This window comes from Chlorocebus sabaeus, chromosome 12 (assembly GCF_047675955.1).
Source record: "Chlorocebus sabaeus isolate Y175 chromosome 12, mChlSab1.0.hap1, whole genome shotgun sequence".
Lineage (NCBI taxonomy): Eukaryota > Metazoa > Chordata > Mammalia > Primates > Cercopithecidae > Chlorocebus > Chlorocebus sabaeus.
The window spans coordinates 62995037-63009461 of NC_132915.1; the positions used below are offsets into that span (position 1 = coordinate 62995037).

Sequence of the window (14425 nt, forward strand, 5' to 3'; positions counted from 1 at the left end):
CTTCTGCCAAATTCTATTGGTAGTCCCAAGCGCAACCAGGCTCTTCTGATTGGCCGGTGTACTTCCAATTTCCGTCCAAGATCCGCCTCCTGCCTCCCTCTGCTTCTGGTGAGTATGCTTAGGGTCCACTTGAATTTAGTTCTTAGTGGAGGAAATGAGCCTTGGAGCGATGGGAATCTGCTTCCGGTCTCTGCAGGGCCCGAGATGGATGTGCCCTCCTTCAAGTTGGCAGTGAGGTGTGGGCAGGCCAGGTCCCATCCGCTCTCAGGACCTCAGTTTTCCTGTCTGCACCGGGAGAAGGGAGGTTCCCTGACCCTGTGAGCCTTGGTTGCCCCCGTCCGAGTGGGGATGGGATGGGTCGTCCAAATCCCAGAGGCGGGAGAGGTCCAGGTTTAGGGCCTAGAGGCCCTGGCGCCGACCCTGACCCTCCCTGGGCCTCAATTTCACTTTGTTGTTACCTGTTAAACCCCGCCTGCTTTCCAAAAGAGATTTTATGTTTTCTAATTGCTTCAATTATTGAATGGGTAATATCGTGGCAGTTATAGCAGAAGTAAAGAAAGTCGAACGAGAACCCCACCGCCTTAAAAAAAAAGAATTGACAGCTTAAACTGAATGCAGGCCGGGCGCGGTGGCTCACGCTTGTAATCCCAGCACTTTGGGAGGCCAAGGCGGGCGGATCACGAGCTCGGGAGATCGAGACCATCCTGGCTAACACGGTGAAACCCGGTCTCTACTAAAAAAAAATACAAAAATTAGCCGGGCGTCGTGGCGGGCTCCTATAGTCCCAGCTACTCGGGAGGCTGAGGCAGGACAATGGCATGAACCCGGGAGGCGGAGCTTGCAATGAGCCGAGATTGCGCCACTGCATTCCAGCCTGGGCGACAGAGCGGTACTCCGTCTCAAAAAAACAAAAAACAAACAAACAAACAAAAATGCAATCAAATTGTCAAATGTAAAACGCTGTTATAAAGTCGAGGTTAAGATGAATGATGTTAGGAGTCAGGCAGACCTACATTTGAATCACTACCCAGACATCTCTGAGCCATAATTCCCTTTCTACTCCTCTGAAAAATGGCAGTAATGCCTCAGCGGGTTGTTGTGAAGATTAAGTGAAATAATGAAGGTAAAGCACTTGACACAACGCCTGGCAAGTAGTAACTTCTTAAAAAATGGTAGCTATTATCTTTATAATAAGAACAGGCAAATACACTGGTCAGTGGGTTGGTGTACTTACTGTAATTGAGTACCCAATTTTGACCAAAATTAGTCAGTTAAGGGAAAAAAGGTAATTCTTACTAATAAGGAAACAAATCCATTCTTCAAAAGATAAATTATTTTTCTAGTTTCTATATTAAAAGGAATTTATTCTGTGGGTCCTTATAAGGAATATATATACTGTGGTGAACAGTGTTCAGCAGTTTTACAGACAAAATGAAAAGTCATTTCTTTACAACAGAGAAGCTTTCTGATGATCTTTTATGACACATGGATAAGAATAACTCATATATTTAGTACTTCTGATAATGTCAGACCCTTTTTCTATATATATCATTTATAAACTCCACAACAACCATGAAAAGTAGGTGTTAACTTCGTTTTACCAATGAGGAAGTTAAGTATCTTGCTCTAAGTAACAACTATTAACTTCAATAGCTAGGCCTTTCTGACTGCCTAGACAGCCATGCTTTTCTGTGTTTCTGATTAAAGGAGGATGAAAATGCTTGGAATACCAGATAGATGCAGGGGCAGGTTGGACAGCTTGACCTACCTAAATTGGAGGGAATGTGGGCTGCCGAGGTACCTATGGTAGGAGCTATATCTTGCTCTAATAGAAAATTTTCACCGTGGTCTTGGTAGAGAGGGGAGGAGAAAAAAATTATTCTAATAAAAATGATTTTAAAAAAGAAAATTCCCACCTTGGGAAATGAAGAGATGGGATGAGAGGATCACTGAACTTTAGACACATCTGTTCATTTATCTTATGGGTAGACTATAGCACTTCTAATTCAACTTTTCCCGAACAAATGATTCACTTGCACCCCATCTTCCACCCAGGCACTCAAACCAAAGCCTTTCTCTTTCTCTTGGCTTATGAAACATCTCTCTGTCCCTTAGACAATGAAATATCAATATTGTCCATTTTACTTTGAAATATCTCTCAGATTCATCCCTTCCTTTCCTTTCTCACAGCCTCTGCCTTGATCTAACTAGAATCATTTGTTAACTGGTCTGTTGCAGTAGACTTGTAACTGGTTAATCTCTCTGCTTCCAGTCTGTCCTATTCATTCCCCACCTTGCTTGCAGCTAGAATGTCTTTGTAAAATGTCAGTCTGACCAAATTATATCCTTGCCTAAGACCAGTCAGAGGCTTCATTGCCTACAGAATATAAACTAAGCTATTTACCAGTGAGATGTCATTTTGCACTTGAGGGTGTTGCCCACACTCCTCCCTTTGCTGGCAATGCCTTGCATCTGCCTCCCTTCTGCCTGGTAAACTAACGACCCATCAGAATCCTTATGGGGTACCGTGTTAACCTAAAGATGCTTCTTTGCTGCTTTTCCATCTTATGTTGCACAAAACACACTGTAACTTGTCTGTTGGAATGTCTTCCACTTTCACTAGTCTGTTAATCTCTAGGAAGTTGGTGCTTTGTAGTATTCAGCTTCATATCTGTCAATCCTTCACACTGTCTGTCGCATGGGATACACACAACAGACATGAGATGAGTCAACAAAACCCCTTTAGGGTTTTTGTTTACTCCTAAAGGCTTTTGAACCCCTAAAGGCTTCAGGCTTTAATGTTACAATTCCCCAAGTTAGCTTTCTAGAATTGTACAGCAGATGGCAGTAATAGGCTGCTTAACAAATCCCCTTCACTAAGAATGATTTTTGTCCCAACCTTGTCTGACTTTGGCCTTATCCTAGAAGCCAATATTTATGCCATTATAGGTAAAATCTCCTGTTTTCTCCCTCAGCCAACAGCAAAAATAGAAAAATGACTCAGCAGCTTCATCTCTGCAAGAAGAATAGAGTGGCAGTTGTCCAGGGAAAAGTGCATTTGAGGGAATATTTTCTTTGTCTCAATTTATTCATGGTAGTTGGGGCTTTTCTTTTGCATTTCTTTTTTTTTCCTTCTCTTCCTTTTGTTATTGTTCTCACAAGAAAGAGCTTTACTCATGGGTGGCTGCCTCATTTCTGTCCACTCCAAAAGGGAAGAAAGAAACTGGCAAATTGGAGAAAAGATGATTATGATGTGGGAGGTGAAGGAGTAGTCACATAGAATTGCAGTCACATAGAACTGCTTGTGGGCAGGCAAACAGTTGGCCTTCCTCCTCATTTGGAGGAGGGCCTGGGCAAATTTTCTGGACACTAGTGCCCTAAGTTAAGTGGAACATGTGGTTTTAGGTTCCTGCTTCCCAGAAAAGAGGAGAGGAGGCATAGAAACCCTTATGAGACAGGTGCTATTAGGAGCCTGAGGCTACATTTTACCCCTCCTTCAGAGTCTCCTTCGGATACAGGACTTAATGTCTACGGCCCTCTCCCCCCAACTAAAACCTTTTTGGTGGAAATGATCCCAGCTTGACATCTTAACCTCCAAATGAATACAGATTAAAGACTGGGAATTTGGGGCCAGGCACGGTAACTTGCACCTGTAATCCCAGCACTTTGGGAGGCCAAAGTGGGAAGATCGTTTAAGGCCAGGACTTCAAGACTAGTTTGGTCAGCATAGCAAGACCCCATCTCTACAAAAAAAGTGTTTTTAAAATTTAGCCAGTTGTCATGGCTCCTGCTTGTAGTCCTAGCTACCCAGGTGGCTAAGACAGGAAAATTCCTTGAGCCCAGAAGGGATGCAGTGAGCCCTGAGGCTGCAGTGAGCTGCGATCATACCATTGCCCTCCAGCCTGGATGACACAGAGAGACCCTATCAAAAAAAAAAAAAAGACTGGGAATTTTGAAACTGGAAATGATTTTATAAATCATTTGTATCTGTCCTCTCTCAGGGCCATTTGTGTCCTAAGCCCTACTCTTTCATGGTGAACAGAGCTATGATAGGGACAAAAATTATAGACTTTGGAGTTACTTACTTAGATTGAGATCCCACCATTTACAGACCAGCTATGCCCTTGTGCAAGTATTTTAACCTTTTAAAATAATATCCTTGTAAACTAGATACAATAATGCTTCTCTTGAAAGGTCGTTTTGAGCTTTAGAAACAATAGTTGTCAAAAGTCTTGCACAGTATAGCTGGCACAGTATATATAGATGCTTAATTGATAACACGGCATGAAATGCTGTTTTTGCTAAAGGGATATTAGACTATGGAGAACAGGTCAGAGGGAAAATTTGGAGAGCTCTACCTGAACCTAAAATTACATTTCTGAGGGCTTTTTACAGTTACTCTGATTAATTTGATGAAAATATTGAAACAAACAGCATAGCCATGTATTTGTAAATTCTTTTTTTGGTACCTAGGTCCCGAACCTCCTAGGCTCTTAGGGAATTGTATATATGGAGAAAGCCAAGAATATTTTTCCTTAGCTTCTGGAACCTTCTGATGACATTGAGGGTTTTTTGGTTCAGGTTTTTTCTAACCATCTCAGGCACTCTGCCACTTTTTTGAAGTGTGAATTGCCTGCTGTCAGCCTGGAGTTCTCACCTCCGCAATCCTGGCTGCAGGCATATTTGCATATTGGATGCTGTGTTCTTTAACCCCCTGAGGTTTGAATCCACTTGGAGTCTGTGTGTGAAAGCTGGCTACTTTCAAACCCGTGGACAGTTTCAGCTTTGTAGTCTCCAGAAAAACAGAAAACCCCCAACAATAGCTCCATTCACTTTTATGTAAATGGCACTCTTCAGGAAAACACTGGGCTATTTCCCAGGGCCCCAGAACATACTCAAACATTTGTTTGAGTGGGAGGTGGGGAGAGAGTTCTTTTGAGTCAATGAACATCTGTTCAGAACTGCTGTGCTGGGTCCCAAGAAAACAGAGCTTATAATCTGGCTCTTCCCCGCCAGAGGTAGCAGCAGAGATTTACTATACTAGGTATATGCGCTTGTGGTGGCATTGTACTGTGTCAGTTTAGCTATGCTGGATTCCCAGTGTCCTTCCCATCTGCTTCCAGGTGAGGGTTGTCCACAAGAAAATTTCGTGAGAGATTTGGAAAGCTGAATTGAAGTAGCGGCCGGTACACTGTGAAGGACAGAGCTGGGTCTGTACACTGTGAAGGACAGAGCAGGGTACCAGGCATGGTGGCAGTGCCTGTACGTTCTCTCTGATCTGCTGGCTCACCTTGTTGGTGAAGGTCATCACACAGCCCCCAGTATCCCCAGCTCCTACTGAATTTCCTCCTTCAGCTCCTCTGAGTCCTGGGCCATGTGTGCAGTCAGCTTTGTAGCAGAGGGCTCCGGCTTCTCCAGATCACCTGAGTTGCTGAGCTTGGGGCCAGTGAAAGGAAGCTGTGGGTTTCAGTTTGTCCTCATGAGTTCCAGTTGTCCTTGTAGATCCCAGTTTGTTCTCAGAGGTTCCAGTTTGTCTTTGTTCTCTTCCACCTCACATCCAGTTTTCTTCCTAACTGCTGGCCTCACAGACTTCAGGCCCAACACCAGGTGCAGAGGCGACAGAGTTGCATGGATTTCTCCGCCAACTTCTAAAGATACACAATGTCTACTCCTTATAATAAATCTTTAGTTTTCTGTCACTCATAGCATTTGCTTCCCTGATTGAACTTTTAAGTTTGTTCAAGCCATGTTAAGGACGCAGAACATGGAGTGATTAAAGCCAGAAAGTTTCACAAAGGAGGTGACATCTGAGCTGCTTCTGACGAGTAGGAGGTTGTGTGTATAGAGTAGGTAGGAGGAATTCTAGAGAATAGTTGGCTCAAGTCAAGCAATTGAAAGAGCAGTGAGGAGTTCTGTATTTCTAGAAGAACTGTTCTTTCCATGGGTCCAGAATATAGGTGGAGAATGAGCATCTGATCCTAGCTCTTCTGGCCCCATTCAGATGAACTGTTAGCTGATGTGGTTCTTAGATGTAGTCATCCCTAATATACTGGCATCCACTGAAATACATTCTTGCTAGGGTATACCCTTGTCACTACCCTAAGATTCCTCCCCTACCCCACCGCTGCTCTCCTCTCCCCAGTGGTTCCATGTGGCTAGCGCAGGCTCCCCATGCAGGCATCTTTGCTTGTCCATGCTGTGCTGATGGTGGCAGTGGTATGGAGTTCCTGTCTTAGGCAGGGCACTGTGCCCTCTAGTCTTGGATCCCTAAGCTTATTTAGGGATTCTAACATTCATTCCATGGGACCTGAGGCAGGAGCAAGGTACCCTACATCTATAACTTTCTAATGCTTTTTGAACATCTTTGTAGGGAGGGCATGGGATTAGCTACCTGTTTCTGCCTCAGCCATGGACCAATAATATGAAATCTTTGTTCACCAGTTCTACAGTGATGGGGTGCTTCCTTTTGGCTTCTGGAATGGGGTAAGATCTTGGCATAAACAGGGAGTCCAGGAAAATAGAACATGGTGTTTAATGAAAGCCTACCACTTTATATATGATTTTGTAAACTCAAACGGGGATTTCATTATACATACTATTCAGAACTATCTTCTTTTCATGTGTCTAAAAATTTTTCTTACAAGCAGCACATTAGGCTTGACCTAATTTTTTTTTTTCTTTTTCTTTTATTTATTTTTATTTTTTTTAATTTTTTTTGAGACGGAGTCTCGCTCTGTCGCCCAGGCTGGAGTGCAGTGGCTGGATCTCAGCTCACTGCAAGCTCCGCCTCCCGGGTTTACGCCATTCTCCTGCCTCAGCCTCCCGAGTAGCTGGGACTACAGGCGCCCACCACCTCGCCCGGCTATTTTTTTGTATTTTTTAGTAGAGACGGGGTTTCACCGTGTTAGCCAGGATGGACTCGATCTCCTGACCTCGTGATCCGCCCGTCTCGGCCTCCCAAAGTGCTGGGATTACAGGCTTGAGCCACCGCGCCCGGCCCTCTTTTTCTTTTATTTTTGAGACAAGGTCTCACTGTATTGCCCAGGCTGGAGTACAGTGATGCAAACATGGCTCACTGCAGCCTCAACTTTCCAGGCTCAAGCAATCTTCCCACCTTGGCCTCCCAAGTAGCTAGAACTACAGGTACATGCCACCACACCTGGCTAATTTTTTTCTATTTTTTTGTAGAGATGAGGTCTCACTATGTTGTCCAGGCTGGTCTCAAACTCCAGGACTCAGGTGATCCTCCTGCCTCAGCCTCCCAGAATGCTGAGATTAAAGGCATGAGCCACTGAACCCAGCCTTGACCTCATTTTTTTAATGGCTTCATACTATTTCATCATATAGATATACTATACTTTTTGCCCATTCCCATATTGATGGATATTTGTTTCTAGCTCTTTTCCTTTTTGATATTGCAAACAAAGTTGTAGTGAACATCATTGTGTGTACATCTTAAACCTATTTTTTTTTTTTTTTTTTTTTGAGACAGAGTCTCGCTCTGTCGCCCAGACTGGAGTGCAGTGGCCGGATCTCAGCTCTCTACAAGCTCCGCCTCCCAGGTTTTACGCCATTCTCCTGCCTCAGCCTCCCGAGTAGCTGGGACTACAGGCGCCCGCCACCTCGCCTGGCTAGTTTTTTGTATTTTTTTAGTAGAGATGGGGTTTCACCGTGTTAGCCAGGATGGTCTCGATCTCCTGACCTCGTGATCCGCCCGTCTCGGCCTCCCAAAATGCTGGAATTACAGGCTTGAGCCACCGCGCCCAGCCTTAAACCTATATTTCTTATGTGAGAGTGGCTAGAAATGGAATTGCTGACTCTTAGGGAATGTGCATTTTATGTTTTGATAATTATTATCAAATTGCCCTCCTAAGGGGATATGCAAATTTACTTTTCTACCAACAGTATATGAGAGCACAGATCATTTCAGAAATCCCCTTTCAGATTATTTCCAATCCTTAAAAACTTTTGTTACAGGTTTGGAAAAGCTTGGAAAGATCTTGGTGTTGGGTTTGGTTTTTGGTGAGAAACTGCTATTCTCTAGAGTAACATTACCATCTGTTGGCAGTCCTGAGAATTGCCCTGGAGTAGGTTTCTATTTGGGCCTGATTTTTATGCCTTTCACAGCTGCAAACTTATCCTGATTGAGCACCAGCAAAGGGGCCATGGAGGATAGCAACTCCTGCTCCAGCCGCCCTCTCTGCATCAGCTCTGCTACCCCCAGGCACCAGCAATGTCAGGCAATGGTGGCATGTGCCTGTATTGCCAGCTGCTTGGGAGGCTGAGGGGGAGGACCACTTTCTTTTTTTGTCTTTTTTTTTTTTTGAGACAGAGTCTTGCTGTGTCACCAAGCTGGAGTGCAGTGGTCCGATCTCAGCTCACCACAACCGCAACCTCCACCTCCCGGGTTCAGGCGATTCTCCTGCCTCAGCCTTCCGAGTAGCTGGGGTTACAGGCACATGCCACCACGCCCGGCTAATTTTTGTAGTTTTAGTAGAGACAGGGTTTCACCACGTTGGCCAGGATGGTCTCGATCTCTTGACCTCATGATCCACCAGGGGGGAGGACCACTTCTGTCCGGGAGTTTGAGGCCATTCTAGGCAACATAGTGAGTCCTGTCTCTTAAAACAAAAAATGGATAAAATAAAAGACTAAAAAAATATCAGGCTGGGCATGGTGGCTCATGCCTATAATCCCAACACATTGGGAGGCTGAGGTAGGTGAATCACTTCCTGGGCAATGTAGGGAGACCCTGTCTCAAAAGAAAAACAAAAACTCAACGAAATATTTTTTTCTCTATGAAGTTACCCTCCTCTGTAGATGACCTCTCTGCATTGTCAGAAACCACATTGCTGGGGGGCTGTGCGCTTCAGGGGCTCAGGATATGGGCTGGGGCAAATGGGGTTACGGGTTTGATGATAAAACTTGTACTGCTTCTCTCCCATTCCCAGCATCTTTCTTGTTTCAAAAGATTTCTTGTTTGCTTCTGAGGATCTCCAGTGGCATAACAAAGGCATGCCAGCCCTGTTTTACAGGGAGCCCTGGAGGTGTTGGGATAGAGGCCACATTGAACTGAGGGTAGTTGCCAAGGTCCTGCAGTTACACACAAAGGTCAGTCTCTGATTCCTGGATGCCCTCCATTGGTCCTGGACATGCTGCCTTTTTCTGTGGGCTATGAGATCACAGTTAGCTAGTCTGTGCTACTGTCCAGCACCAGATTGCTACCCCCCAGTATGGAGCTTCCTATTTTGTGTAACTTCCCAATATTCTGTATCTTCTTTGTTAAATCCTTAGGATAAGACCATGGCCCTGAGAGCATGTGGCTTGATCATCTTCCGAAGATGCCTCATTCCCAAAGTGGACAACAATACAATTGAGTTTTTACTGCTGCAGGCATCAGATGGCATTCATCACTGGACTCCTCCCAAAGGTAGACGCCAGAGGGGCCAGCTCTTGGGAAACTGCCAAGCGCTGCTCAGAAATCTACCCAGCCAGGCCCTCCCCAAGGCTTGATGCCCAGTGACTATGTAGCAAAAGGGGGTAGGGAAGGTAGGAGCCTTGAACCTTTCTACATACAAGGTCTCTAGACCAGGCCAGAGTAGAGCTGGAAATAGAATTCTGTGACTGAATTCCAGGGTGTTTTTATGAGTATCATTCGCCAGCTCTCCAACCTCTGTGGTGAATGGCTGGGTAAGAGAAAAGCCAGTGGGCAGGGAATTGGGGACCTTGAGGTTGACTGAGTTGTGTGCCCACCTCTCTGAGCTTTGGGTTTTTCATCTGTCAAACAAGGGCTTGATTAGAAAATCCTAAGTTTTTGGGCAGGCACATGCCTATAATCCCAGCACTTTTGGAGGTCGAGGTGGGCAGACTGCTTGAGCCCAGGAGCTTGAGACCAGTCTGGGCAAAATGGCGAAACCCTGTCTCTACAAAAAATACAAAAATTAGCCAGGCATGGTGGTGCACACCTGTAGTCCCAGCTACTCAGGAGGCTGAGGTTAGAGAATAACTTCAGCTTGAGAGATCAAGGCTGCAGTGAGCCGAGATCGTGCTGGACAACACAGCCTGTCTCAAAAAAAAAGAAAATCCTAAGTTTTCTTCTAGCCTGTCTCTGATTTCATTTGATCAATTTCCTTTGACTCCTAGTTCAGTGTCCCTATCATTAGGTTTTTCTTTTTATTTATTTATTTATTTTTTGAGACGAAGTCTCTCTCTCCCAGGCTGGAGTGCAGTGGCGCAATCTCAGCTCACTGCAACCTCCACCTCCCAGGTTCAAGCAATTCTCCTGCTTCGGCCTCCCGAGTAGCTGGGATTACAGGCACCCACCACCACGCCCGGCTAATTTTTGTATTTTTAGTAGAGACGGGGTTTCACCATGTTGGCCAGGCTGGTCTCAAACTCCTAACTTCAGGTGATCTGCCCGTCTGGGCCTCCCAAAGTGCTAGGATTGCAGGCGTGGGCCACTGCACCCAGCCCGGTTTTTCTTTTGAACTAAACACAGAGAGTATGACTTCTACAGTGTTTCTGAACATAGTTGTATTTTGAGTTGGAGCACAGAGAAGTTGGGCTCCCTGATCATAGATTCATCTGCAGATTGTGGCAGGAGTGGAGGAGTGAGGGGATGGGCAGGGCCTTCTTAGACCAGGAGGCTGTAAAGATTATGGAGACCTTGGAATTGCAGCTTGACCAGCTAGCTACCTGTGCCTTGAGTCTATCACTCAGCACTGAGGGTAGAGTTGGCCAAGTCTCCAGAGGAAAGAACAGTGAAGACTACTTGGCCTTAGGCCAAGCCAACATCTGTTTGTAAGCTGGCCAGTTTTCATCCACTAGTACTCCTGACCCCACCTCTAAGAGTAAGAAAGCTGCAGTCATTTAGTCCTGAAAGAGAAGCCAGGCTGTGTAGGCAGAAATGGGAAAAAGGAGCCCTTCTTAGCTGAGGCCATTGGGATGGTTTGAGTTGGGAGGGACAGACTGTGGCTCAGGTGCCTGCTGGAATGAGGAATAGCTCTCAGACAGAAGGAAGCAGGGACTTTATTTTTTAAATTATTTTGTTATTATTATTATTATTTCATAGAGACAGGGTCTTACTATATTGCCCAGGCTGGTCTTGAACTCCTAGGCTCAAGTGATCTGCCCAGCTGGTCTCCCAAAGTGCTGGAATTATAGGCGTGAGCCACCACACCTAGCCGAAAGCAGGGACTTTAAAAGGGAGTGGGGTTAGAAGGGTTGGACAAAGACCCAGGATTGAAGGAAAATAAGGAAATGGGAACAGGAAATAAATTTTGCATGTTTGAGTTGTACTGGGGAGAAACAAAGTGAAAAAAGAGACAGAAGCTTCACAAATACTATGAATAGGAATAGTCACACTTGTCTCCAGATCACCTGAGTCACACTGCCTTGTTCCTCTCTCTACCTGATGTCAGTGGACCACTCCTAATCCTTTCCTGCTTCAGCAGAAGCTACCCTGTTAATTAACACTGATGGGCAGAATACTGAATAGATGCCCCTGGGAGGGGTGTGCTCAGGGACTTCCATACACCTCTGAGGGGAGGTAGGACGTCCAGAATCAGTATCACCCGTCACTAGCAGCATCCCTCCCACCTTGCTCCCCCGATGCATTACCTATCTGTCTTTGTGTACACCACTATAGGAGGTGCTTGTGCAGAGAAAATTCCCTAGAAGCCGTAAGCTAGAATGGTTTTTAAGTACTAAGTTTCTGAGTTTTTTTGTTTGTCTGTTTGTTTGAGACGAGTCTCCCTGTGTTGCCCAAGCTGGAGTACAATGGCATAATCTCGGCTCACTGCAACCTCCGCCTCCTGGGCTCGAGTGATTCTCCTGCCTCAGCCTCCCAAGTATCTGGGATTACAGGCGCCCGCTGCCACGCCCAACTCATTATTGTATTTTTAGTAGAGACAGGGTTTTACCATGTTGGCCAGGCTGGTCTCAAACTCCTGACCTCAGATGATCCACCTGCCTCGGCCTCCCAAAGTGCTGGGATTACAGGCATGAACCACCGCACCCGGCCCCTGGGGAGTTTTTTGTGCAGCAACTGGCTCTGGGCATTGTAGACCCCTGGGAAGGAGTCTCCCCCAATCTCCAAACCAAGGAGGGAACAACTGAGAGATTCTGCTCCCCATGAGCCTGTGAGCAAGGAGGCCTCCCTAGAAACTTACTGGAGCCAAATGTAGACAGAGTCTGCCAGACCCTTCCCAGTCCTTGCCCCCTCTGGGGAAGCTGAGGATTTGTGGGAGGGGCCTAGAGGTAAAACTGAGAGCTGCTCCAGCCTGCAGAGCTTCAAGTTCTCCCACAGCAGTTTCTTGGCAGCTGTCTTCTTGGGTTTGGGTGTTGCTAACATATTTTCTTAGAAGTGGTTCTCAGCTGGCCCTTAGTCTAAGTTCCCATCAAGGGTTTCCCTATGAAACTGAAATCAGGCCTTGCCCAGTAAGAAAGAGGAAAACAATTTGGAAAAAGCCTGGTAGCTTAATGGAAACAGCTGCTCATTCAGCAGTGCAGGGTTTTGAGCCTGTCTTTTGGCCCTGGAATGTCAGGGTCCACCTGCAGACAATGTTAAGTCCTCACTGGATTGTAGGCAAAGTACTTCCTCGTCAGCTAACTTCTACTTGTTAAGAAAGGACTTCCCTCTCCTTGGAAAAGGTCACTTTAAGGTCTCCAATAGAAAAGTGATTCCTTAGAGCATGGGATGAAGAAAGTTCCAAAGAATAAGAAAGCAGACATCTGAAGAAGGTCATCTCATACCATCAAAGAGCAGTATTCTAAACCTGACTTGCTATACACATGGTCTGTTTCACTCTCTGCAGAGAAGATGGAGTGGGAAGGTGGGATTGCTCCAACCCCAAGAACTAGACACTACCTGCCCTATACCCCCTTCCCAGGCATGTTAGGATATTGCCAATCTCCAGGCTTCCTTTAGCCTAGGAACACCTAGAAAAGTCACTGAATGGCTGGGTGTGGTGGCTCATACCTGTAATCTCAGCACTTTGGGAGGCTGAGACAGGAGGATGACTTGAGGCCAGGAGTTTGAGACCAGCCTGGGAAATATAGTGAGACCCTATATTTACCAAATAAATAAATAAATAAACAAAAAATTAGCTGGGCATGTTGGCACATGCCTGTTGTTCTAACTACTCAGGAGGCTGAGGTGGGAGGATCACTTGAGCCCAGGAATTCAAGGCTGCAGTGAGCTGATTGCCCTACTGCACTCTGGCCTGGGCAACAGAGTGAGTCCCTGTCTCAAAACAAAACAGAAAAAAATATATATATAGTCTGGAAAATCCAGCTTTGGGAACTTTGGAAGATTTCCTCCTCCTTTTCTTCCTATTTTCTCCTAACTAGGCCATGTGGAACCAGGAGAGGATGACTTGGAAACAGCCCTGAGGGAGACTCGAGAGGAAGCGGGCATAGAAGCAGGCCAGCTGACTATCATTGAGGGATTCAAAAGAGAACTCAATTATGTGGCCAGGAACAAGCCTAAAACAGTCATTTACTGGCTGGCAGAGGTGAAGGACTATGATGTGGAGATCCGCCTCTCCCATGAGCACCAAGCCTACTGCTGGCTGGGGCTGGAGGAGGCCTGCCAGTTGGCTCAGTTCAAGGAGATGAAGGCAGCACTCCAAGAAGGACACCAGTTTCTTTGCTCCACAGAGGCCTGAGCTGACTGGAGCAGAGTCATTTGCTTCAGTAGGATCCTTGTGGGCCTTCTAAGATGAAGCCACCCTCAGGTCCAGGGAAGGTTGTGCTAGTATTTGGCTCATCACAGCCAAGAGCAGATAGATTCGTGAAATCGGCTCAACTCCCAGATGAGAGCATGCAAAAATGTTGGCTGGGTGGAAAGGAAGGCAAAGAGTAAAAATAAAAAAGGCCAGGCCCAGTAAGTGTACCTTGTACTTTATAAATAAACTGCAAGCAGCTCAAGGTTGTCCTTCTAACCTGTTGTGTTTATTTCTTGGACTTTTGGCATTGGTGGGAAGAAGAAAGCTGAAGTGAATCAGAGTTCTGACCTTAACCAGAGGGAACTCTGTGTCCATACAGTATCCCCAGAGAACTTAAGAGCTAGGGATTCCAAATGGAAGAGACCCAGCACTGCCAGGATGGCTCTCTTGCCTCTGGAATGCCAAGCACACCCACCCCCTCCCCACCAGTGGCCCTGACACTTTGTGACCCATAGTCAGGATTTCCAAGTGAGTGGGACTGGAGTGCAGGAATTGGGTCTGTTCTACTCACTAATATATCTTTCACCAGCACCAGGCACATATGTTGTAAGTACTCAGTAAATATTACCTTAAATAGGGCTGGGCACGATGGCTCACACCTGTAATCCCAGCACTTTGGGAGGCCGAGGTGGGCGGATCACTTGAGGTCAGGAGTTTGAGACTAGCATGGGCAACATGGTGAAACCCTGTCTCTACTA

The 14425-nt window shown here is 46.0% G+C and overlaps 1 protein-coding gene across 1 annotated transcript; it reads left to right on the forward strand.

Moving 5' to 3' along the window:
* The first annotated feature begins 5 nt into the window (after positions 1–5).
* Positions 6–13943, forward strand: NUDT2 (nudix hydrolase 2). Its single transcript, XM_037996014.2, has 3 exons — positions 6–108; positions 9295–9430; positions 13351–13943. Exons 2-3 carry the CDS (start codon positions 9304–9306, stop codon positions 13665–13667), a joined length of 444 nt encoding a protein of 147 aa, XP_037851942.1. The 5' UTR covers positions 6–108; positions 9295–9303; the 3' UTR covers positions 13668–13943.
* Positions 13944–14425: the final 482 nt, after the last annotated feature.

Bases quoted from the DNA above. Each gene is read 5' to 3' on its own strand.
- NUDT2 (XM_037996014.2), top strand. From the start codon at position 9,304: ATGGCCCTGAGAGCATGTGGCTTGATCATCTTCCGAAGATGCCTCATT. The intron at 9,431-13,350 runs GTAGACGCCAGA...TCTCCTAACTAG, and splicing joins TCACTGGACTCCTCCCAAAG to GCCATGTGGAACCAGGAGAG.